Source organism: Manacus vitellinus, unplaced genomic scaffold (genome assembly GCF_001715985.3).
Source record: "Manacus vitellinus isolate BGI_N305 unplaced genomic scaffold, ASM171598v3 scaffold_0_pilon, whole genome shotgun sequence".
NCBI lineage: Eukaryota > Metazoa > Chordata > Aves > Passeriformes > Pipridae > Manacus > Manacus vitellinus.
Window position 1 is genome coordinate 20,556,227 of NW_021938789.1, and position 26,375 is coordinate 20,582,601.

General features: G+C 35.9%; 1 protein-coding gene across 1 annotated transcript in view; it reads right to left on the reverse strand.

Moving 5' to 3' along the window:
• Nucleotides 1-208: 208 nt before the first annotated feature.
• NFXL1 (nuclear transcription factor, X-box binding like 1) overlaps nt 209-26,375 on the reverse strand; it is a 45,664-nt gene continuing 19,497 nt past the window's right edge. Inside the window, exons 16-22 of the mRNA XM_018067610.2 lie at nt 22,680-22,820; nt 20,165-20,331; nt 19,282-19,351; nt 11,799-11,903; nt 10,648-10,734; nt 8,308-8,361; nt 209-3,401 (exon numbers count right to left, since the gene is read on the reverse strand). Coding sequence (XP_017923099.2) covers nt 3,228-3,401; nt 8,308-8,361; nt 10,648-10,734; nt 11,799-11,903; nt 19,282-19,351; nt 20,165-20,331; nt 22,680-22,820 — 798 coding nt within the window. The 3' untranslated portion in view covers nt 209-3,227. The remainder of the gene's footprint in view (nt 3,402-8,307; nt 8,362-10,647; nt 10,735-11,798; nt 11,904-19,281; nt 19,352-20,164; nt 20,332-22,679; nt 22,821-26,375) is intronic.

Sequence of the window (26,375 nt, forward strand, 5' to 3'; positions counted from 1 at the left end):
AACCCATTTTCACAATTTTGTCAGACCAGTAATATGAAGGAACATGATTACATAATTCCAGCATTAATTCAAGCAGTAAGAACTATCCCAGCCAGAGAAAGGAACAAAAAGCATGTCTAAAACTTCCACTGCAGTGTGTCAGTCTTCATTACCCTGGAGGTTTGCTGCTTCACTACACCAGTTCCTTGAGAACAAACAATTTTTCAGGTTGTTTTTGATACATTTATTGTCTGACTTGGTTTTTACATTAAATTAACACACACAGTGGATTTGATATTGTTACAGGGAACAAACTTGTCCAAGGAGTTTCCAATCCCAAATATACCGACAACTTGTAAGCACCCTGGTTCAGCAGAAGGATAAATGCTCACCAGAATGCATCTGGAATCAGGAAGAGCCCCAGGTTTTTTCATTTTACACATGGCTAAATATTCTCCATGTTAAATCACTGTCAGGCTTCTATCACTGTAATTTCCCTTCAACAGCAGGTCAGATTATATAATTTGTTTTAATGTATACTTATCAATATTCTTTTTTTTTTGGTAAACAGTTAACATCCAAAATATTTCCTCATTACATTATGTAACAGTATGCTACATATAAATTGCTAAAAAAAACTCTATCTACCTTCAGTTCAGTTCTTTTCTAGAATTACCATCTTTCATTAATACTAAATAACAGGTGATTTTATAGGTACCTTTTACTTCAAAGGTTGTTGACAACATGCAGCTCCAACCAAAGAAAGGCAAAAAATTAACTGTAAAAATAATTTCAAGAACCAAGTAGAAAACTAGTGATTTATTAAACTGCAGATTGCTTGAACCCCCACACTTTTTTTAGGCCAAGAAATAAATATCTGGTTCAGCAGGCAGACCAACAGAATGCAGATGGTTGGATAAGATACACAGAATTATTTTGAATAAAATTTCAAAAATAGGTATGTCTTGCATATGCAAGGTTCAGGAGAGTTACTAATCCTTTAAGAAAGGGAATATGTCCACACACATCTGTGCTTTCTTATTATAATAAAGATGATCAATGAGAAGCCTTTTCAGCATTTCACACAAATACTACAAAATATGCAGAAAAGAATACTAAGAACTACTTCAAACATAGAAGAAGTGTAGTTCATTTTTACAGCTCTCTAGAGAGATATTTCTCATCTTTCTTGTAGAGGCAAGGATAAACTTTCCATTGTACTTGTTTTAAAGCAAAAGATAGCAGTAAATAGAAAAAATTAGTTATAGTCATGTAAGATAAAACTCTTTTCCACAATTGTCTCATTCATGTTGATCTGCATATTTCATCCAGAAAGGTATCTTTTTGTACTTTTGGACAACCCATCACATTTTACTTCAGCTGAACAAAAATATCTCTTCTTTCCCTCTCAGTGAGAAAAGAGTTACTGGCATAAGCAGTCACACAATAGCATTTAAAGAAAACATTATTATATCTGGAGTTATCTTCCAGGCATTAATATTATAGAAAAATATTAAAATAACAATATGAAAAATGGTTTATTTCTTATACTAGAAAATAAGAAAATTCAATAGAGATGCAACTTTGCCTGGCATAATTTCAATTCTACAACTTTAAAGACTAACAGTCTGACACATAACTAATATGCATTTCTAAAAAGTCAATTAAAAAGCCCCATAAAGCACTATAAATTAGCATCAATGCATGCTAAATATTGTCAAGTTTTCCTCACCTCTCTCCTCATTCACCAAACTTCAGCGAAAAATTGAGAAGAAACTGATTTTCTCCCTGTTTGTTGATCTATGCAATCAAAAGCTACTGACTTTTTACAGCTTTTCTATTTTATTTTCCTGCTGCTGAATCAGAATTACAATTGGGTATATGCTCAAATTAATACCAGGTCCCTTTACAGGTGGGTCAAAATCAACCAAAAGAGCTTTCAAGCAAACTGCAATCTTCTCTAGTAATTCACAGAAATGGTCCCATTGCTTTTGCAGGATTTGTGATGAAATTATATGCCTGAATTACAAGGCAACTAATGCCCTTTGGCTTTGTACCTCGTTTTTTTTCCAGGAGCTTGTAATCACTTTGTAGCTACCTGTAATGCTTGAGTATCAGCATAAAATTTCCAGCAGAGGTTTAAAAATTCAGTTTCCTGATTTCCCCCTGCTCCTGAATTTAACTTGCAGTCTCTCAGCTGAGACCACATAGCTTCTCTGATAATCCTGAAGCTACATAAAAACCTCTCAATTCTACCAACCAACACTTATAACCTTAAGCGAGGTATTCCAAACTGTCAGTAAGAAAATAGTTAAACGTTTAAAAGTTTAGCTAGATAGTTTCTATGTGACTAGCAAGCACCATCCAGATGGTTTCAGAATGACATCTAACTGTATTATGACACTATTCAATTACGTTTTCGCACACCTGTGCAAATTGCCAACTGTGACATTTATCTATACAAACAGTCAAGTGATACTCTTAAGTTCAATTTTGAATTGTTTTTCTGCTGTTGGCATTTGGGGATAGTGATAAAAAGGCACCCCTGTACTCTGAAACTACTTTACATTCATGTTCAGCCAATGTATCTGTCCACTAAATGAACTTTTCAATTAGTTTGATCTTGAGGAAAGAAGAGCGGAGGTGGGGAAACAATGAAAAAGCAAACCTCACAGTCTGCAGTCTGTAAGGAGGCCACTGTATTGTTTGTGATATAGCTGTGATATATTTCCTTTCTCTGAACGAGGCCCCAGAATATTCAAGACTAAGTGATCCAAAGTTCCCTGTTAGTTGTCATAATTAAAACTGACATGAAGCACAGAAATTATTTTGTGATACAACATAAAGACCAGCATAAAAACACTAATCTTCAATAAACCACTGAACTGATTTTACAGGAAACATATATTCAATAAAGCATTTTATACCAAACTATTCTTAATATTATGAAATGGAGACAAGGAAAAGTAACACTACTAATAGAGGAGATGTTAACAGATCTCAGTCAGACAAACTATCAGCACTTCAGCGTAGATTAAAATCTACTATTACTTTCAGTGTCTGAGTTCAGTTTCGTGCTGTGTATGTAGTACACAAAAGGTGACATTTCTTCCCTCCTCTGCACTTTTCTTGGCAAATAGTGTACACGCATAATCTATGCATATTAAGTTCTGTTACGCACAGATTGACATTCTAGGAATAATAGCTACCTAAAGTCCAACTGAGGTATATTAAATATTAAGTTGTTTTCAGCCATTGTAGACCATGAGCCATGCAACCATCACAACAGCAACTCCAAACACTGGCAACATAATGAGGTTCTTGTATTTTTGCCACAATGATGGTTCAACTTCTACTTCGTCTTTTCTTCTCTTATTCTTTCTTCGCCCTTTTAATCTGTTTTCGAAAGCTTCCAGCTCAGCCTAAATGAAGAGAACCACAAGTAGTTGACATTTGTGTCAGAATTAAAGATAAGAAAATTTTAAATAACATTCCAAAAAAACATTTAATAAAAGTAACTGTCAGCCAATGGAAGTTATACATCTCTTACAGATGAGACAGTAGGACTACATCCCAGTTACAAAGCACTTCCCTTTCAAGCATTAAACCATTGTTTAATTTCCTATAAAACACGCTGCCAAAAATGCAGCCAACTGAAGTTTTATATTCAATTTTCAACTCAGGCTGAATATATTAGGCTAACGTGAGATTGTTATTTCCATGAAATATGCTAAAAATACATTATTTTTTTGTATTAAAAACCACACGTATTTAAGCTATTACAATAACATAAGAGCACAGGCTGAAACTTCAAAGACCTCCTCCAGTAATAAGGATGCACTCTGCTAAAGATAAATAAAAACATAAATAACTAAAAATCTATCATATTTCCCTCAATTCTTTACATTTGCATGCTTAGCTAAATTTTAGATAATAGCTATTGTGCATCTTAGACATGCACAAAAATATTTGATTTGCTAAGTGTTAAAACTTAACATTTAGTCACTCATATGTCTGTAGGTGGTATATAGTGTCCTTCAATAGGAAGCATATGCCCTTAGGCTCAAAAAAGAAGCAGAGCAATTTCAAAAATAAGAAGAATGCTAGGCTTCCAACCCAGAATGGTAGTTTCAGGCTCTCGTCTGGAATAAACAATAGGATCCTCTGATTCCTGTTCCTCATTGCCCTCCACATTCTTTTAAAAGAGCACCAAGAGAATACAGACAAAACTGATTTTAGGGAACAAAGCTGCAGTAAAACTCAAACTAGGCAGCCTAGAATAAAGAGTGAAGACTGGCATGAAACTCCAATGAGAAGCCTTCTAATTGCTAGGCAGATCAGAAAAGACGCTCTAAAGGAGATCTGAGACAGACTAAAACCAGAAAAGGTCTGACCATTACCTGGATTTTTGAGACAAGTTGTCAGCTGCTAGAGAAAGTATGGGACAAGGTGCTAGGGAGCAGAGAAGCTAGATGAAGTAAAAGGGATAAGTGGTGGGAGCAGCAGAGCGCAGCAAGCCGGGACTGGCTGGGCAAAAGACACAAGACTGAGCTGAAGCAGAGGAAACATGGACAGTGAACAAACACAAAGCTTGGCCGTGAGAGGAAATAAATCTACAAGACTACTACTACAGTGCTGCCAGGAAGAGGGACTAAGACAGTAAGGTAGGTGCTTTAAAGAAACAAGAATACGACTGTTTTGGGAAATGCGCAGAGTAGTAGTACAGTAAATAAAATTTTCTCTTGAAACTCAAGATGATTGCCTGATATTTGGTCTTCCTTCCCTGACAGCAAATATTTTTCAGTTTCACAAAGCAGCTCTTACTTCCCTTCCTGTACCAGATACCACTTAGCAGGAGGAGACCCATTTTGATGTGTATTCCTTTGTACCTAATAAAGGGCAGAAATTGTTGGCTCTTCTCTGACGATATGGCAGGAAACTTAAGACAAAGTCACACAGCCTATTTGAAACAAGATTACTTTCAACTAGCTAATCCTCCTTTAGAAAAGCAAAGTATTTTAATGAAACAGTTTTTCAAAACCCAAAATCTGGAGGCAAGGGCAGAGTTCTTAAGGTTTTATAGATAACATGACAGTATTCCACGTTACACAGACACTAAATAAAATTTGGGGTTTCTATAGTTATATACTTGTGATCTGTAAGTTTTAAAAGCAGAGTGCTTTGTGAATTGCAGCAATTTGAATTAAAATACAGGACTCAAACAATTATATAACAGGCACTGCATTGCTTTCTCAGTGAACTTTATAAAAACCTGGCTAAAAATAAATACATCATAAAAAACCAAAACACAGAATGAAAAAGGATTCCTAGGCAAAGAATATGAGAGAGAAGTCATCACTATCCTTGGAAAGCTACCTACAGATTTTATGTAACTGTCTTCATTCCCAAAGTGTCACCTTAATGATCTCTGAAAAATAATGGTTGTGTCCAGTCTTCAAACTGTACTTTTCAAGCTAAACAAGCTTAGAATTTTTATTTAGAGTAAGAACCCAAGTTCTTTGTATATAGACATATTAAAAGTAAAATGATATGCATTTATTTAAACTGTATACCCAGTATATGGTATATAAAACTGTATATGATGCCAGATAATGTCTAGTTTAGTGTTGGTCAGGCACTGGATTTTGCTCTTTCATGTGTTATTCTCTATATTCTTCCTGCATTGAAAGGAGTAACATTCTCATGGGACAATGCAGCTACCTGAATGCAAATAACAATGACTATGCAGCCATAAAGTGTATATTCTGAAAGCGAGGATATGTTTTTATTTACAGGGACAGGTATTGAGTGACTTTTGTACTTTCTAAGGATCTGTTAAAAAATTTTCTTTCTACAAAACAAAAGGAAACAAAATCTTTCATAACCTAGACTTCGGGTTTGAGACCCTGACTTTCAGTATTGAAACAGTTAGCTAGAAACCAAATCTTTTACACTAGAGAGGGACAATAGAGAGCACTGATCTTTTTTCCACCTCTAGCAATTGCAAAAATCCTGGCCTCACAGGGTGCCTGTGAATTAGAAGCAGAGGGAAAGTTTGGCTGTTAGGGCCATGACGAGAAGCCTAACCAAGCCATCTCTCTTCCACTAAGAGACAAGTGATTCCATCTGTAAATGGCATTAGCAAAAGCTGCTACCAAATATAGCAAATACCAAAATACAAATGTGCACTTACCAGAGCACTAACTAGTTTGTATATAAAAGATTTATTAAAGTATTACTCAAAATAGGTTTTAAGAAACTGTGACTAACAGATGAACAGCCTTTATAAAAATGTGCTAATGAGTTCAGGAAGGTGGTACAAGGTGCAAACTTCTGTCAGAAGGGCGTATAATCAAAAATACGCTTAGTGTGACCCAACAACCTACAATAGTAACATCCTCCAATTTGCATCACCAGATTATGAGATCAAACTGGAAAGGAACCAATGCTAGATAAAAAGTCTTCAGCAGTTGAGGTTAGTACTTGTGTGCAGTTCTAGAGCCTATTTATTAGTTACTGTTATCCTTTTTTTTTTAAATTGGTTTTGTCCCTTTTTTCTTTTACTGTTGTCCTAACGTTTCCTAATGTGCTGTAGTAACTAGCCACTCTTAACTAACCTTTTAATAAGCTTGATTATGTATAGTTGAAGTTTTCTGTGCTGCATCCATCACAAAACACACACACACAGGAGCAGTTGCCATATATTGCGCAAAGGTACTGTTGGGCTGAAACTGTGAGACTCCTGTGAATGTACAAGCAGAATGCAATGGTGGTGTGACTGCAGAGAGAAACAATCACTGCTGCAGAATCCAGCCAAAATGATGTTGCACAATATACTGCTGGAGTGAATCTGCTACAGTTTCAGTGGAGCCTCATTACTGAGACTTTACTAGAGAGATTATAGTAAGTGATTTTGCAGCAGAAATCATTAGTAAATGGGTGGGATGCCTTCTGGAATGCATGAAACACTTGGTACAAGACAAACACCAGCAAGTTTGAATTTCTAGCTTTAAAACCGTATGCATATTTTTTACGTGTGAAAATGTCCACTTCAGTACTTAGCTTCCAGAACCATCAGGTACAGATTTCCTCTACCTAACAATATGTTTCAGACATCTATGTGCAACCTATGCTTCCTGACCTATGTGCCAGAACTAACATTTCCAGGGTCAGCTTAGAGAAGAAGAATTAGATTAACTGTTTTGAGTTATATGAAGGAATATGTGACCAACACTGTAGACAGCTGAGGTATGAATGTTGCAATAAACATTGCAAGATGATCACAAAACAGTGCCCAGTCCCCTGGGCAATTGGTGCATAACTCCATGCTTTTCTTGTACGATGAGTAGACACACTCCCCTTTGAAAAGCAAAAGTAGGCCTTGCTAGAGCATTGCTTGGTAGACATAATGCTTTAATTAACTGCCTAGAGAATTATTGAAGTATGCATAACAGAAGCTGCGGTCCAGAGAGAAACTGTCTATCCTAATGAGATTGAGAAAATGGCATGAAAAGACTGGATCTGTGAGTAAGCCTCCCTTGCCCCCTTTCAAGCAGGGAGCAAGCCAGTGTCCTGTGATAAAAACAGAGTGACATGCAGGTGAAAACACAAGTATAACCCAAATACATAAATGCTGTGACAATTGAGTAAAAGGAGTCAGAAAACACACACTGGAGCTGGAATATGATTTGGTGTCAAACGCTCACTCAGGCACACATGCATGAACTGGCTGGAAGGCCAGTTACAGACTCCAAATGACAAACCTGACCTAGCCATCACCACCAACGAGCTTACAGTGTTTGCCTGAAATATTATTAGTATCAGCATCTCCTGGAAGCTGGCACAGAAGCTTTGTGGATTACAATGCTGACCACATACCCTCACCACCAACAGCAATTACAATAAATACACATTTCCCCCCCACCCTCCACCCGCCTCAGAGACCTTGAAAGACAAAGACTCATTTAGCTGTCCTTGCTCCTTTATGATGGGAGGGAGAAGAGGAGCTTCACCCAATATTTAAATCTCTTCAGAGGCTATTCAGCATTCTGTGGGTGTTTACGAAGTATAAAATGTTTGATTAAAATAAAGAGTACTTAGTATTTTAAAAATAAACATTTTGCATAAAATTACGAAAATTGTTTGGAAAACCTGGCCTTTTAATCATTGTAAATAATTTACAGCACAGAGAGTACAGTAACACCTGACAGGAATGACTATGCATATGACATTACAAACTATACATATTTAGTTGCATATAAATTAAGTTTTTTACTAACAAGAACAAGGTGAGGAGGATGTGGGTGAGGAAGAAAAAAAGGTTGATACCTGTTGTCTTCGCTTCTCTTCTTCAATAGCAGCTTTGGCTTCTGCCTCTTTTATCTGTCCAGACATACAAAGTGATAAGCAACTGCTGTAAACAGCAACTAAATCTATTTTCTTATGGAGTCATAATTACTCCTATAGAATGATTCTCAGCAAAAGGATGCAATCATGTGATGCTCCATCATGTGAGCTCTTAACTTACTGAGATGACAAAATATTTTTGGAAAAAGCTGTATCATCTCACATTTGAAAAAACGGAATGTATAATGGGTGCAAAAGGTTGTAAATTGAACTTCTGACTTAAACTTGGCAAGCTGAACCAACAAATATAAAACCTTAAAATAAGAGTTTGTTTACTATCAACTGGCAGAATTCCTAAAGACAATAATTCTAAGTTTTCAGCAACTTTATCCTCAATTCAGTACACCTCACACATACAGATAATTCCTATGTATGTATATAATTTACACACACATATTTCATTCCAAGTACTCTAAATATTCCCTGACTACTAGAGCAAAATTAAATCTGTATATTTGTAAATAATACAACAAGTATTGGATAATGCATAACAAAACTGCTTTAAAGCTCTTGGTGTAATACAAACCAAATGTAATTAAAAACGTTCCACTATCAAAGAGTCATATGAAAAGAAGTCATGGGAGTTAGAATTGATAATTCTACAGAAATATTTTGCAGTGTTCAAGGAAGTAAATTAAATGCTACAAAGTATTAAGAAAAAATGGTACAGAAGAAACAGCAGTATGTAAACACCATGCTCTTCAATCTTAGCTCCTGCATTCATTCGGTTTTGGTCCAGCAATAACAAAAAAATGTGAAGCCTGAACATATACAAAAGATAACAGGATGGAGTGGTTTCCATATAAAGAGATGCAAAACTAGGATTTATCGGGTGACTAACAGGACACCAAATCCTGAATAGTGTAAAGATGCCAAATAGGGATAAAATATCAGTAATTATTTTTCATAAAGCAAAGGCATAAAATGAAATTACCAGGAGCTTGGCTCACAACAGAGGGAAGTATTCTACTCCCACAGAGTATTTGGCTAAATCTAAAATTTCAGTGTACAGGACATTTATAGGTGCCAAAAAAACAACCAAGCCTGTTAATAGGAGATAAATCCAACAAAGACCAAGAGACAAGAGGACAGCATCTCACTCTCTTAAATCCCCACCGTCAGAGATCACTAAGTAATAGTAGTAACAGAAAGAGTATATGGGGGAAGTTTATGTGTCTGCCTTCTTGTATACATTTTTGGGCCTTTTTTGGACCACCGAATCACTATCTCAGAAAAGTTAGATGTAAAATCTATTAATAACCCATGCTTTAGCAAACTGTAGCTCAGTGTGCACTGAGTGCAGGGTCAATAGAATAGTCCTATTTGCAGGTTTTCAGACAAATGTTTAAATTACTAAACACTGTATTAAATAAAAGCATTATTGAGAATTTCATTAATCTAGGCACAATGACAGAGTCCCTTTAGAAAAGTGCATAGAAGACGTTTTCAGCCATGCACATCTGAAATCTGAAAGTCTGGTGTGCAAAAAAACTACACAACTAGCCTCCTGGTATTTCACTGCCATCTAATGGCAAAATTTCAGCTACAAAAGAAAAAGTGACCCACAAATGTGGAAAAAAAGGCAACAGAAAACTTCTTTTTACACTGATGTGGTCATATTTGTAGAAGATACATAGGTATAACATACATTGGTAGAGGGAACCTTAACCATTAGAATCACAGTATAGAAAAACATTTCTAGAACTATTTCTTTAATAAAATGTACAGTAAAAGACACAACTCCTCGTAAGTGCATACTCACTAAGTGCTAGACATGAAAAGTTTTATTAAGAGGTAATGCACTTTGTTTTCAGAAATTCATGTTTGTTTTGCAATTGTGCAAACCAGTTTATCTCTGTAAATGTCTGGAGTTTTTAAAAGATTTTTTTCCAGTCTGGACATGTTAAAAAGTAATAGACACAATAAACTACTTTTGTCAAGTGTTTTACTATCACTGAACATCACTCGTTCTCAGTGAAAGAGAAAAGAATCAGTTTCCACAAATTAAAAAGAAAAAAACAAATTAAAAAGAAAAAAAACAAAAAACAAAAAACAAAAAACAGAATACTGTTTAAAATAGTATTTCATTCAGCTAATTAACAGTGTTCACAAATGCAAGTCTGAAAAAAACAGCTGCTATTCAACACCACATCCACTTATGTTGTAGTTTTTGCTGGTATTGCCTTGAAAAATAATTGTGTTCATTTTTTCTACTTTTCTTGAAGCACTGAGAAGAAATTATAGCTACAACGGATACATTACCTCAGATGCTTTCCGCTTCATTTCCTTGCATAACGCATCGCATTCCAGTGAAACTTGGCCTTCTTGTATCTTGCTGCACTGTATTTCCTGTTAAGAATAATTTGTCTTTTATACTCATTTTCCTAGATAACATTTTAGCTATAATGTTCATTTCTTTATGTCTCACTTGTTTGCCTGAGACAAAATAAGATAATTTTCTGGACCTCTGGCAGAATGAGTTCCCATTCAGAGCCTTAGTCATTTCATATACGTTTCTCTTAACTGGCTCAGATTACAGGGCAAGGTCTGGTCATAGCAGGGAAAAAAATTAGGTAATTCTCAGTCACACATTCTCCACTTCTCCTAATATTGAAGTAATTTAAAAAAAAAAGGGGGGTTATCCGTAAGCAGAGATTGATCCATTTTAAGCACTTATTCTGTATATGTCATCCTTTCCCCTGTTCAACACCCCATCTGCAAGACTTCAGGATGCACAAGACATATCTTGGAGAAGCCTCAGAATTCTAGGGAAGTGCAACCTGTTTGGAACACTTGGAAGTTAAATGAGTCCAGAAAAATAATTTACATGCCTTTTCCTTAAGTCAGATTATGTTTTTTTTCCATCGAGATATAATTATTTGTTAAGACTTCTCAAGACTTTTCCCTCATAATAATATATAGTTATAGTAAACTTGTTTCATTACTTTGTTCTTATCTTTGTTAGAAACTGAGGGTGCTGATGGCTGTACTTGCTTTTAAGTTTACAGGGAACCTTAAACTGATAACATCAGTTCCCATTTCACAACATCTGTACTAGTTCCAATTTATATAAACTTTCCCAGTATCACCAGAGAAATATAATTTGTTTTCCTCAAATCACTCCAGGTTATCTGACTGGTCTTCCCATGAAGCTACAAAAATTGAAATGTGCTTGAAAACAAAGCTATTGTAAGTCAGGCAGCCATCATTTGCTAGAATTAACAAGATTTTATATTCTCCAGTGAATCTTCTGATATAGCAGCCTAGATCTTCAGCTGATGTGAACTGTTACAGATCTACTAGAGTAACTGGGCCTATTCTAATCTGCACCATCCACAAAAGTCATCCACACAAGACTAGGAACATGTAAAAAAATATGTACATCCTTCTCAAATTGCAACTTAGAGATTTACCTTTTTCAGTCTCTTACAGAGACATCGGAGTTTAACCTTCTGGCTGCAGTTCAGAGGACAGCTACCTGAATGACAAATCTCTTTACATCGGTGACCACAGGGCAACTATAAAGAACAAAACACACAAATTAAGTTCCCACACCAATAAAATGTTTGCTTGTTATTTATTGTATTTCAGTTCCAGAAAACTAATTTTTCTTTTATTGGCACAGTTTGATTAAAAAACAATTTCTCCTTTCACATGTTTCAAGAGCAGTCACCTCCACAGTAATGTATACAACAATTACCCTAGCTATCTGTATGTTGGGGGAATACAAATAGATGAAGTAAAAAACCCCTGAAAACTGAACTTAACTATACTGTAGCTACTTGTAGATTAGACAGAGTAATAAAAGAAAAAGGAAAGAATCAGAAGCAAAAACACTGCAAAAGAAATTCTGCATGCAAGAATCATCTGATGCATAATTAAAATACAGGTCATCAATATTCTTATGTCCAAAATTTCACAAAATCCTCCATTTCTGCATTTGGCAGATTATCCCATTTCTGCCATCTGAGAGATAAAGACTTCTTTTACTGCCAGTACAATTTTTAACACTTCTAAAGAAAATATTATCATTCAATAACAGTATTAAGAATTGAGTTAATAATTTAAATATGCTGATTGATAAGAATGTAGCAGTGCTCCCAGCATTATATTAGATAAAACACATCAAGAAAATAAGCAGATTTTTTTCTCTGTTAAGGACTTTACTGAAAATATTCCTTGTTCATACACATGCCCATAAGAAATCTTCATAATAATAATTTTTCATTTTCAATTACACAACCCAATACTATTTATAATTGAAGGTGGAACCTCACAGGACATATCTAAGCAATTGATTTACAGAGATAGCATTAGACAGTGTTCTTCATTAAAAGTGAAATTTCACCTCCTCACTGTCATCAAGAGATTACCAGAACCTGGAAAATGCTGTAAAGCATACATTTTTGAGACACAGTTTTTCACATTCATTAAAAATTGAAAATTTATACCTACTACATCACTTCATCCACAAGAATGAGCATACTACATAATTATGAAACTCAGGTGTATAAACCTTGATTAGTAAATCTGGAATCTCAGAAGTCCACAGGAACTGGCTCAACATCTGAGCTAGCATCATGAAACACATACCTAAACAGAACATGAAACTTTCCAACTAAAAATTATGGAACAGACATCCATGTTTTTATGTCCATGACAGTCACAAACTATTATTACACTGACAGATACTTTGTGGTTTAGGCTCAGGTTTTTAGTCATTGTTTCAGCACATTTCATACAGGCTTAGAAGCAACATCCAAGTCACCATGCTCAGTCCTGAAGTCAAGCCTTGCTACAGGCAGGCACCTTCTGTGATCCTTCCAGGACTGGATGAAGTCTTACCATGAAAACAGTTCCCCTTCTGACCCCATTCTACTGTTTTGCTAAGGAGACTGCTCCAGGAGCTCACCAAAACATGCAAGAGTTTTTTAAATTTCTTAGATTTGTTCTAGCCAGTCTAAGCCCCTTAGTTCTTATCCTCATATTGAAGTATTTCTCTACTGTCCTTTCATAAAAGGCTCTTTATGTCCACAGTATTCCCTTCATCGAATTTCAACCAGCTAAAGTCAATGTTTCTTGACTACATAGCCAAAACTGCATGTAATATTCCAAATGACATCTCAGCAGGAAGGACTTTGTACAATGCCCTAATTGCACCTCATTTTTATTAGAGTATCTTCCTCAATATATCTTGGCCTCTCATTTGCATCTCTCTCCAGCTACTCATGCTGTGACAATAAGAATTTCTGCTGTTTCCTGGGAACTTACTATTAGCTTCACATGCATGGTCTAACTCATTGTTTTTGTGTATGATGCCCCAAATACATGTGTTCTGCAGATGCACTTCCTCAATTCTCACATACTGACAACCCTGTACAGATTTTCATCAGAAAATTGCAATGTTTATTTGGTGACAAAGTCATTACTGAAAACAATGAAAGGTCAACTGTCAGTTCAGTCCAGGGGAAACCTTCCTTATTGTTAATATCTCTTGCTCAAACTTTTGCTTTAGTTTTGTTGTTGTTTTGGGGTTTTCGGGGGGGGTGTTAAAAAAAATAATCGAATACAGACAGTTGTTTTCTTTAGCCCACCTTCATCCTTGTATGAAACCTCTCCTATATCTGAACTAGATATTTACTGAGTAGCATTGACTCACTTGCTCTGCTGAAGCCTCACATAGCAGATCTAATCTATTCGCTTTACCTGGAGGGAAAAATATATAAATTGGTCACCTTATCAAAGAAGGAATTTAGCTTTCTTTCACGTACAACTGATCATCAGCAAATATTTTCGCCTGAAATAAATTATTTTGCCTCATTTTGGAAAAACAAGGGAAGAAACTTGTCTTTAAGCCTTGTATGCCACCGAAGTCAGAGTACCAGCCAGAACATGGAGCCTGCTCACTAGTGACCACAATCTCTGCAAAACCAATTTACTACTGCATGACCTCTGTGCAGTAGGAGGGCCCTTCTCCTGGCTCTCTAAGAGAATCATACACAATAACTCAATCTAGTCTCACCTGCAAGTCATCTTAAGCTGGCCAGAACAAGCCATGGCTAGAACTATTACTTCCAGATTACTCTTCTGTTCTCATTAGGCACATTTTCATTAATAGTGGCAAAGCCCAAACAGTCTTATGAATGATGTCAGAGCTGCAAATCCAAGACAGTAGCCCTCATCTCAACCTCCAGGTATTACTACACCATTAGAGCAAAATTTGCATAGGCAGATGTTTAATCCAATACCGAAACACAAAGGTACACATTTAGTTCCCTTCATAGAGCTACACAGTTCACATCCACAGGAATGCAGGACAAGAATGAAGCTGGCAGAGAAACTTTTTTTTTACTCCTTCCAATGCAAAACCAACATTAAAAAAATATCAAGAGAAGCAGTAAAATGCGTAGCAAAATCACATTTACCCATGATCTCGGAAAACAAAAGCAATCATCCTGCTGCTTCTGCTGGATAAAAAAATGTAATGGGAAAAGATTTTTTTTTGCTTGTTTTTAAATTCCATGCTGAACTACTTAGTGCTAAAACAAGAAAGTGTGTACCCCTTTAGATCCTTTTCTACTGTACAAGATGTCTTGTCAATAGCTTGTGGACTACAGGCAAAAAAGAACAGGTTTTATGTTTGCTATGGCAAGGCCTTTAAAAGAAGGGATTTAATCCACTGAAAAGAAACCCAAAAAATATCCTACAAGTATTTTCCCCATAGTCAATGCATTTAAGTCTTAACATTATATCTGATGATGGTAAAACCCATCAATATTTATGGAGGCTTAACTGATCTCTGACAGAAGGTAATAAATACAACCTGTTAATACACATCTGATAATAAAGAAAATAACCTGCTAGTAAAGAAAACAGCACTTCTGAGCCACAATCCCAAAAGGTAAGTACAAAAGGCAATTTTACAACTTCCAAACAAAGATGCAACCCACATACATCTACAAGGTGGGTTTACGACATTAAATTTTATTTCCAGAATGCCTCATTAATTTATTAAAAAAACCTAAAAGATATGCATACTCCTAAAATTTAGAGAATCATAGAATCTTTAAAGGTGTAAAAGGCCTTTAAGATCACTGAGTCCAACCCTTTACCTGACACTACCAAGTTCACCACTGAACGATGTCCCCAGGTGCCACATCCACATATTTTTTTGGTACACTTCCAGGGATGGTGACTCCACCATTTCCCTGGGCAGCCTACTCCAGTGCCTGACCACCCATTCAGTGAAGATATTTTCCCAGGTATCCAATTGAAACCTCCCCCAGCACAACTTGAGGTTGTTTCCCTCTTGTCCTGTCACTTATTACTTGTGAGAAGAAACTGGACCCCCACCTGCTACAACCTCCTTTCAGGTAATTGTAGACAGTGATGAGGTCCCCCCTGAGACTTGTTTTCTCCAGCTCCCTCAACCACTCCTCATATAACTTGTGTTCCAGACCCTTCACCAGCTTCACTGCCCATCTCTGGACATGCTCCAGCACCTCAATGTCTTTCTTGCAGTAAGGGGTCCAAAACTGAACACAGGATTCAAGGTGCAACCTCAACAGTGCCAACTACAGGGGAAGAAATTACATTGTCTCTACTGCACTATGATGTTAAAATAAATTTATCACAATGGGGTCCCATATTTCATGCCTAGACAGTAGCAAAGTGCACAGTAAAAGTACAAAGTATGGCTATTTTGTTAAGAAATACTAACTACACAGAATAAAGTGTTAAACACAGATTCACAAACACTGACAGGAATACATAAGCAATGAAAACTGACAGACTTAAAATTTCTATGTAAGAATTGTCACTAAACACCTGCAAGCATGATCATAAGAATTTAATCACCCTGACTAAAAAAAAATTAAATTTCCTTCAAGAGGATATTTTGTTATTGTTACCAAACAAGAGAATTAACTTTTTAATTAAAGGATCATCTAACAGCTGTGGTAATATCAAAGACACCGCTTCTCCCTAAAGCAGAAGGAAAATGCGGGCTGTATTATATATGTTACGAGTCACTTTTATAGTTTTATATTGCCATAGCCAAAACAAAAGTATGAAAACTTTCAAGATTTTCAAGTTCTTGTAGCATTTTTTTCAAGGCACCAGACAATATAATTGCTTTTCTTTATCCTCAAATGTATCATGGTACCTGTAAATCAAATATGGTAGCATACTGTCTACTGCAGTTTCCATTAACCAAAAACATCTCAAAACTATGACTTCAGTAAAATACTGTATTCTACTGAACCTAAGTTGCACTATGGTAAGCTTTGAGTGACAGTGCACACTGATTTTTAGCAAACACCAAGTTCAATGAGCTCTGCTAATGACCCAAGGTCAGCTTCTGACATCAAATAAGGAAATTCTCATATAACACTAATTTGAAATTTACTTGAGGCTGCCAGAACTGTACATAAAACACTTACATTTTAGTTTTGGGCAGACATATTAGATTTGTAAACTTCAAATGCTCTAAATTGGCCAAGGTATTTGTATGTTCTTGTCTCATGAGACAAAAACTTACAAACAGCAAAATGAGGTTGACCTAGATTTGCCTGGGAGGGGTGGTGATGGCAGTGGCAGGGTGATGTCTGTTGAGGCTGCTCCTTCAAATTGTGTTTATCAATTATTCCTTTGAAAGAGAATTACCAGTATAATTTATATTATGAGACAGTTAGCTAATTTTCTCAAAGTTGCAGACAAATATTGTACACTTATAAAACAGAAACAGACAAACATCCCTAGCACTGTTCAATATTCAGAGAAATGGGAACAGATATTTTAGACAAAAAAATGGTAAAACCCTCATACTGTACACACCAAGTTACTCAAGTAGGATCTGAAGAAAGTAGGATGAACTGTAACACAAAGATATGAACTACCTGAAGCAGGAAGGTACTCATTACTTCTAGGTTTCATCAAAGACAGTAAGAGCTAGAGCTAGAATCACAGGAAGGGAAAAGCATGCATTTTTTCATCATCCATTACCCTAAAATGATTCTTTGCATAGCAGAAGGTGCGGAAAACCTTATTTTTCAAGATAATTACAGAAATAAGAACCTCATTGTTAAGTTAAAGCTTTATAAAAATAACACATTCTGTTTTCCTAAGTTTTCTTTCGCATCCCACTGAATTAAGTAAAAAGGACATCATCTGTGGAACAGGGCAATTCTGAACTGGAAGCTAAAATCCTGGACTGCTACTAGGTGGATTTTAAATCCCAGAATGAGTCTGGGGAATATGTTCAGAAAAATCACAACAGTTACATTAATCAAAGATGAGATATGGGAGAAAAAAAAAATCTTTGTAGAGAAGCTGAAGTACAGAACACACAGTTCATGATAAGAGATTATAAGCACTCTTGAAAATAAAGAGAAGTCTTGGAGCAAATAAAACCAAAGTAACAGAAAGGGATGTGAAAGGACAAAATTAAGAGGTAAATGGACAATGAAATAATATCTCAGTGTTCCCTTGCCAGGAAGAGGGCTTTCAGACATCCAGATGAGAAAATTGTGACAGGCACATTCATTTACAGAAAAAAAGATAGGCATCTACAAGGGCGAAAAGCAGAAGTAGGTACAGAGCACAAGAGCACAGCCTTCCTGTTGGGGTTAACACAACCTTGTCTGAAAAGTGGAGAAACAGACACTTCTGGGAAAGCAGCAAGAATCCTGTGAATTTATGCATTTACTCAAAAGCAAAAAAAATTTTCTAATAAAGGCAAGGATTCAAATGTCAAATTTCTGACACTAGAAAATGATGAAACAAAAGTTTTGAACCTACATTTATTATGTTGGTAAGAAGACAGAGATCTCAGACTAGAGGACATCCTAAATAATCCAGCATATGGGAACTAAGTGGAATCAGGGAATGAGAATGGGTCAAATCAAAGCATTTATGAGTGCCACTGAATTACGAGACAGAGACTCAGCTACACATTAAAAGGCCAAATCACATCAACAAAGTGATTAAGGGATAAAATATTTTCTTTAGTACAAGCATTTTTATTGCAGAGAAGAAGAATTTCTCAGAAATTCTGGAGAGTTTAGCAGTGGAAGCACTTTCCAAAATATTCCTGACTATTCCTGTTTTTCCCCTTCATACATTTTATAACCCTGCAGTGAGACATGGAATAAAGAAAGGGCTGTTACTCCCACCACAATTAATTACAACTAAAAACCAAACATAAAATAAGAAGCAACGTGCGGATTTCTGAAAGCACAGAGCAGCACATAACAGCAGCACTGGAAGGGACAAGTCATTTGACCCACCTCTCATGTCCAGTTGTGTTTAACACTGCTTTAAGACAAATCCTGAAACATGTCTAAGCTGTTACTGATGAAAATACGGAAGCTTCTCCAAGCAGTTCCTGCACTGCTCCACAAGCTTTACTACCCAAAAGCAGTATTCAACAGGAATCTTCCTTACTGATGCCTATTTCCATTGGTGCATAGTCTAATCATACAGTGAGGATATTATTCTTCTCTTCTTCACAGCCGTTTAGATATACTCAGATACAGTAGAGAGACTACCTGGTTTGTTTGTATTCTATTTCATAGTACTTAACATCTATTTCTCTAACACACCAGGGCATTATTAGCTCATCTCACTTATTAAGTATAAAAACTCTTTGCCCCCAAATTGTTGCACAGACAGGGGTTGCTAGAGCTGCACTTAGATGAGAACAATAGCAAATACAATTCTCAGTATTTTTCCTAATTAAACAGCCTCCACATGTCTTGCAAGTACAGTTCACTAACCACCTTTGCATCTATCATTTAGCATATTCATTTAGACTAAGCTTCTCTAGTTTGCTTGGCCTATATCCACAAAATTCGACATATTGATCAAATCAAGTATCTCTTTGTTAATATGGGTTACCTCTTTTGGGCATTGATTTTTGCAGGAAATAAGACGCTCCTTTTCTTTTAAATCAGCACATGTTAGTTTTCTGTAAAAGGAAAGATGTATTTGTGATAATTTCCAATTTAAAACCAACAAAAGTCAATACAATTAGGGGTACATTTTAAGTATATCTCACTGCAAAGAAAAGTAAACTCATTTGTCCACATCCTGTGTGACTAATATAAACTACCCTATTTTACAGACAAACCCATATGAATTTAGAGGACTTGAGGTACTTTAAATAAAATGAACAAAGGAGAACATATTTGCATATGATGACTATTTTCAGAGCAATAGACAAAAGACAGTGCTTAAATCCACAAATTCCATCTTATATTTCATAAAGTCTAGCTTACCCTCTATGCACACACACATAAATGATTTTAAAAGTGTACAAATCATTATTAAGGAGTTTTCCATTAGGACAGCTAGAAATTGCAGGACAATGGCTGTATTCAAAGGACATACAATTTGCAACTAATTGCAAAGACCTTTTACACTAACTACATTAATTCTAATTCTTGTTATAAAATTCTTCTTCACATACTCTAAAAGAAGTACACATAGAACAAACATTACGTAAATTACTATAATATTTTCATAATTCAAAATATTATCTGTATTATAAAAACATTATAAAAATAATTTCTGCTCATAAGACTCCATGCATTTATAGTAATTTTAGTTAATACCAATAAAACTGGCTAAATTTAAATAGAAAACCCATTATATTACTAATTACAATCTTCAAGAGAAATTTTATAACTTGCTCTAACAGTAGCTCCCATCCCCAGACATTTCAAATAGTTTCCAGTTAGTAGCATTCAAATGAAAAGCTGGGTTGTGTTCTGGCACTTACAAGCATTCAACATACAGTACTGATAGTTTACAGTGACACTTTATTTTAAGCATCTGGAGACAGGATGGGCAATCCCCAGGATGACAAGGCAAAACACATCGGTGAGGACAGCCAGATGGCCGGGGCTTGGTACACTCCTCTTCACACTGTGAACATTCTGGACCCGCCTAACAAAATGAAAACAAAGTACTAAAGAAAGTGCCAAATGTTTGTTTGTGAGATGTCATTAGCAAGCTTTTATACAGAAGAAAGAGTTGGGGTGTAAAATACATTTTTGAAAAGCAAAGTAGAAAGGTCAGTGTTTGTCAGTCAAGGAGACAGAGTTCTATTTTCCTTCCTGGGTATAAAAGAATCTCCTTAATATTAGTGCTTTGGAAAATTACCATTAAGCCTGTTAATTCTCTACGCAAAACTGTTAGAAAAAGAAGTAATTTCGTATTCTGAACTAACTTTTCCCACTCACCATGTTACTGTAATGCTTTAGTCATGACATTCTGCTCTGTAATACAGGGGTGGAGGGGTTGGTTTGCTTAATTTTAAGAAGCAAACTTTAAGCCATTCCATTTCCATACATGTATGATATTCCATATAATCTTCCAGAAAGTATTAATTTAGGTATATGCTGGGAGCTGCCTAAGGCGTTGCTTCCATTCCACAGACTACATGAAGTCTACAAGAGCTATGGTGTCATCCTCATTCCAAGTGATGTGATCAACAAGATAATGAAAATGAGCACAGTAAATTAAGCTTCATTTCTATTCATATTCTTAACAACTCATTCAGAACCCCAGTCTGCAATCAAATACACCCAGATAGACTGACAGGAGTTATCAACTGATAAATGTTCAGTTTCAAAGAAGTCACCCAAAGTCAAGCAAATTTCTCCAAGAATGAAGCTACATAATACTTCCCCAAAAGGACTATTCCATGTCAACGTTTCACTTTATGCTGTTCAAAATAAAAGCATAAGTATTTAAGGTTTTAATTGTTTTTCCTCAGTTCCTTCTTCTTCTGCTTCTACAGCTGAAGAACTTTTGCTGAAGTTTAAAAAGGAACCATTGTACAATGACTGTTTAAAAAACTTAACTCCCAAAAATTCAAATCTAAGAAAAACAACAGCAACTAAAAACATTTAGAAAACTGTGATACAACATTTAACAGTAGGTAAAAGCAAACAACTGGCCTTTCTGTAACATTTTCTAACACAACATGCAGAACAAACCTAAATTCCAGACAGAAAAATCACTGCTCAGACATACAAGCAAGAAATTTAATCAACCCTGACTACACCAGCAATTTAGTCTACCAAAACAACAGAACAAAAGCTCTAAAGGTCACAACCAACTTGAGTTCATAAAAAATTGAAGAAAATTGAGAAATGAGATTTACCCATACTTCACAGGTACACAGGCTTCCATTTTCTGAGAATGTATTGCCTCATTCAAGACAGAGCTAGAAACAGTCCTGACTCATTCACATTTCAATTGGGTCAGCTGAAGCAGCAGGCAGACAGCCTCTTACAGTCATAATTGGAGATGCTTAACTGTCACTCTCAGTATTTACTGACATCGCTCTGTTGCTACAGATTACTGTTCCACCAGTTGCACCAAAACCCACACTCCTCAGACAAAAGTTTCACAATCATTAATAGAGTAATATGGTAGCTACAATATATATAGTCATTAGATGAAAACACCACCACTTCCAGGATTGGAATCCACAGAGTATCATCCTATTTAAGTTAAATGTAACAGCTTTATACCCAGCTGAATGCTTCTCAGTTGTCTAAATGCCCAGAGAACCCATGTGGCAACTTCTTCTGAAGTAATGCTTCAAAAAACTTGATAAGTTGTTGTCCTTCAAATCATGACTCTCTCAAGCCACAAACTATGTGGTTTTTACTACTGAAAACTTGAACAATTTTCAGCTTTATATTTACTTCTTTTTTGTTTCATATTATCTTCAGCAACTAACACCCACAGCTTCTTAATTGCATAAATGGCAGTTTCTAGTAGACACTGAATAAACGTGACTATATCATGCCAGTGCTTTAAAAAGTCTTCAGCAACTCTGCAACATTCCCAGTGCTCTGACCGAAAGATCTGCCAGCCTCCTCAACCTGCTTTCCAGTCTCCTCAGTAAGTACTTGCCCCAATAGATTGCAAGTGCATTTGTATATAGGGATTATCAGTAGTTCACTTGATCTTGACAGTTACAAAAGATAACTTTAGAATTGTCAAGAGTGTCATATAAGGTTTTGATGTAATCAAAATAATGTATGTCAACATAAAATGCATAGAATTTGCAAAATATAAAATAATCTCCATTTTTTAGTCTAAGGAAGTACAGATTAGCGTCAATGGAAACACCACACAAGCAAGTCTCCCAGTGGGATTTGGATGCCAGGGGGATCTTGTGCCTCCCAGTTGCAAATTCTTTATTTTCCAGTTAAAACTGAAGACAACATATAAAATACATTAAAAAAAAAAAAAAACCAAAAAGGAAAATAACCTACCTTCTTTGCATCTCCACTACTGTTCAATTTAGTAACATGATGACATTCTTTCATACACGTGTGATTCTGGCAATCAAGAAGCCTCCCACAGTATCTTTTACATGAGTAGGGATTTGCAGAGTGACAGGGTAAGGGACTAACCTAAAAGTTAAAAATAAATAAATATAGATATACAGACAGGGTATATATACACACATTGCACCGAAACTGTGTGTGATACATACCTACACACAGAGGCACAAAATCATTACTGAGAAATTCTGGTTCTCAAGCATCTTTGTTAAAAGAAAAAACACCAGTCCAATTCTATTTGATCTCTTTTTTTTTGAAGTATTATTTAAGTTCCTGTCCAGATAACATAACCACACACATTTGTTTTACATTGATGATACCAGGTAAAAAAGCATACTTCATTAAACAAGCTAACTTTTGCAGCATAGTTTGTTTGGTTTTTTTAAAACAGACTATTACTTTCTCAAATCTTTTAGTGTGATTAATCTCATCTTTATGAATTAAACTCATACCTTCCATTAAAGGTTCCTAAACTGTTTTACCATTATTGCAGAAGACAGTTACAGTTTGCTTTCCCAGGCATAATTGTATTATGGTCATCATGCACTCAAAATATTATACACCTAAACAATCATCATACACCTAAAACAGTCTGACAAACAGAAAACAACCTGCAAGCCAGAAATTCTATAAACCAAATACTGACTACATCAAATGTAACTACCAGGAGTAGTAAGAAGAAGAAATGGCACATGACAGGACTAAGATTTTAATGTGTTATGATACATTTGTGCTTTCTAATTTGAGGGTAACACTTCAGTTAACAGAGCTCAGTAGTACTATTCAGAGCATCTACTTAGAAGCCTTTACCTTCATCAATACTGAAATCGAGTGTAAACTCCTAAGTAAGTTAACTAGGTTACTTTTCTAAATTTGAATAGTACAAGTTCCTTCATGACAGGAGATTAGAGGAAACTTGCTGTTCCCATTTTTTCAATCATTATGTAATGTTCACATGGAAAAAAACATTAGTTTCTGTGATGTCAAAAAAATTCATTTTTTTCTTAATTTCACGATCACTTCGAAGAGAAAAACTATTTGTGATGTTATTACACAAGAGGCTAATGTGACATAACTCACTTTGACTAGACCAGGGGTGTGATTTTGTGTTGCAGCTTAAGTTGATGGAACAGCTTTGCAGGGTACCCTTTCCTTTTCTCTCTTCCAACTCTACAATACTCATTGCACACTCCTACCACTTACTTGGAACAAGTCCTACCACACATCTGTCTTTACAGCAAGACAATTCAAATAACCAAAATGGAAGAAAAGGAATCAATAGAAAAAATTTCTTCTGCTAATGAATTGACCATACAAACAGGCACTGAAATGAGAGAAGAGAGGATGGCCCCACAGGGCAGAGTGAGAGACAGCCTCCCTTCACCACTGTCCATGTTGGTTTCCTTCAATCCTAAAGCAAAAATACACAAAGTAGGATTTGAATCCACTTGCCTAGATAAATGTTTTCTGGTCTTGAACCAAAAAGTACTACTCCAAGTTACTGCAAACTCCGATTCATTTGGAAGACTTCTGAACTCCTCATCTTGACCCTTCAAGATTGAACAAGAGTCTGCATGGCAGGCTGATCAAGCGTGGAATACATAGGAGAAAACCTTGAGGCTGTCACATCCAACCACTCTCACATCTCTACATCATGGCTGAACCCAATGCTGGCTAAAGCACTAATACAACCACAGCAAATAGTCTGAATACCTGGTTCATACTGCCCCGTTCAAACATCCCACAACTCTGTCTCCGATGGCTTATGTTTCTGGTGACCAAGGGAGGAAAGGACAGCAGTAGGCATAATAAAATGATGGTCTGAAGCAGGAAATAGTACTATACCCAGCAAGCACACATCAATTACCATAGCTTTTCACATTCCTAATATGCTACCCCTTCTCATTCTCCTCCATGTCCCTCCTCAGAGCACCAACTGCCTTTCAGTAGCAACATTAAGTAGTCAAAGGATGTTGAAAGGTAAAACAATGAAAGAAAAGATGTACTAAACATTACAATCTGCCATTTCCCACTTCCCTACCTTTCCTTGCTCCCCCATTGCCACTCAGTTTTTAATGACTACTGGCTCTGCTGCGGCTCAGGCAGTGATAGCAGATCAGAGCAGTAACAGCAGATAAGTTCTATGGCTGCACTGTTCCATAATGCTCATGAGACTTCTTTCTACCAGGAGTTGAGTCTTCCATCAGAGAAGGACACAACCACAAACTCCAGTTAAAGTGAAGCACTTAGGCAGAAGTGGAGCATCCCTTCCGGTAGCATCCCTCGAGTACACAGTTGAGAGGCACTGCTGACCACAGCCAGGGACAGTGAAGCACACAAGCCAGCCAGACAACAATGGCAGCTCTCAGATCGCTGACTGCAGGGAGCATCCCAGCCCTCTGGTTGCATCCAGCATAGCTTTATCTTGAGGCCAATAAAAGATACGATAGTCTTCTGGAATCAATTGACAGTGTAGTCAAAAATTGAAGAATTTCAATTAATTTAGACTGACTTTTTTTTTTTTAAAATTTCTTAACAAGTCATTTTTTTGTGGATCCTACTAATAAATCCAAAGGACAAAGCAGAAGAAAGCTGTACTTTCTACATCTGGAATGCATTTCTAAAATGGCTGAATGAAGGTTGCTACTCTTGCTACAAAGACAAATATCAAAGAAGATGCAAACTCCAGGAGGCTGATGAGCTGAAGAATAAAGAATGCAGATGAGAACCAGAAGTATTTAATGAAAGCTGAATAGGAAAAAAAGGAAAATAAGAAGGCATCATTTTCACACTATAGATATTCCACAGGGAAAAAAAAAGGAAGGAAAGGAATAAAGGACATGACAAGGTTCAGAAGCTTTCCAGGAAATCTCACAAATGCATAAAAGCAACTAATAGATACACCAATTGCAATAATCAAAATACTCATCAAGGAAACAAAATCGGAGCACCTTCCTTCCTCTAGAATATTTAATGAAGCCACCACAAGAAAATTATAGACAGCAGATAAATTCATATCATATTCAGTTAAGATTTCCTTCTTTGTCCGCATTTACCTTGTATCAGTTTTACTTAATGTTTTCCACAAAGAGATTTAGAATAATTTGATTTTTTAAAAGTCTTTAAAAGAGCATGTGTACCACTGCTATGAAATACCAATGTTTATAACAGTTTTAAAAAAAGGTAAAATGTCAAGATTTCCTTTCGGGGTGGCGTCAACTGTTGTTGATAGGTTATTTTTCTGACATACAACCTGAAACAAAATTCAGAGCTTCTTTTAAGAACCTACATATAGAAGAATGAAGAGTTATTTAGTTTTTAAAAAATATATGTAAAAACAACCAAAACTTACAGAGTAAAATTATTTGAAAGAAGGCTATGGACCTCAGCTAAAAAAAAAATTTATTTTAGCTTAAACATCATGCAGAATCATACTTCAACTAAACAGAGATTTTATAAAATTATATCATCTGGAAATTAGTTTTAAGTCTGTTGTTTCAAGTGATAAATTGCTTGTTCTAAATGCCAGGACATGGAAGAGCGCAAACTAAATCAATGCCTTAAAAATACTTTTGAAACTAAGATTTGCTTATTATAAAAGTCCTAAGGTGTTTGCTTTTATTC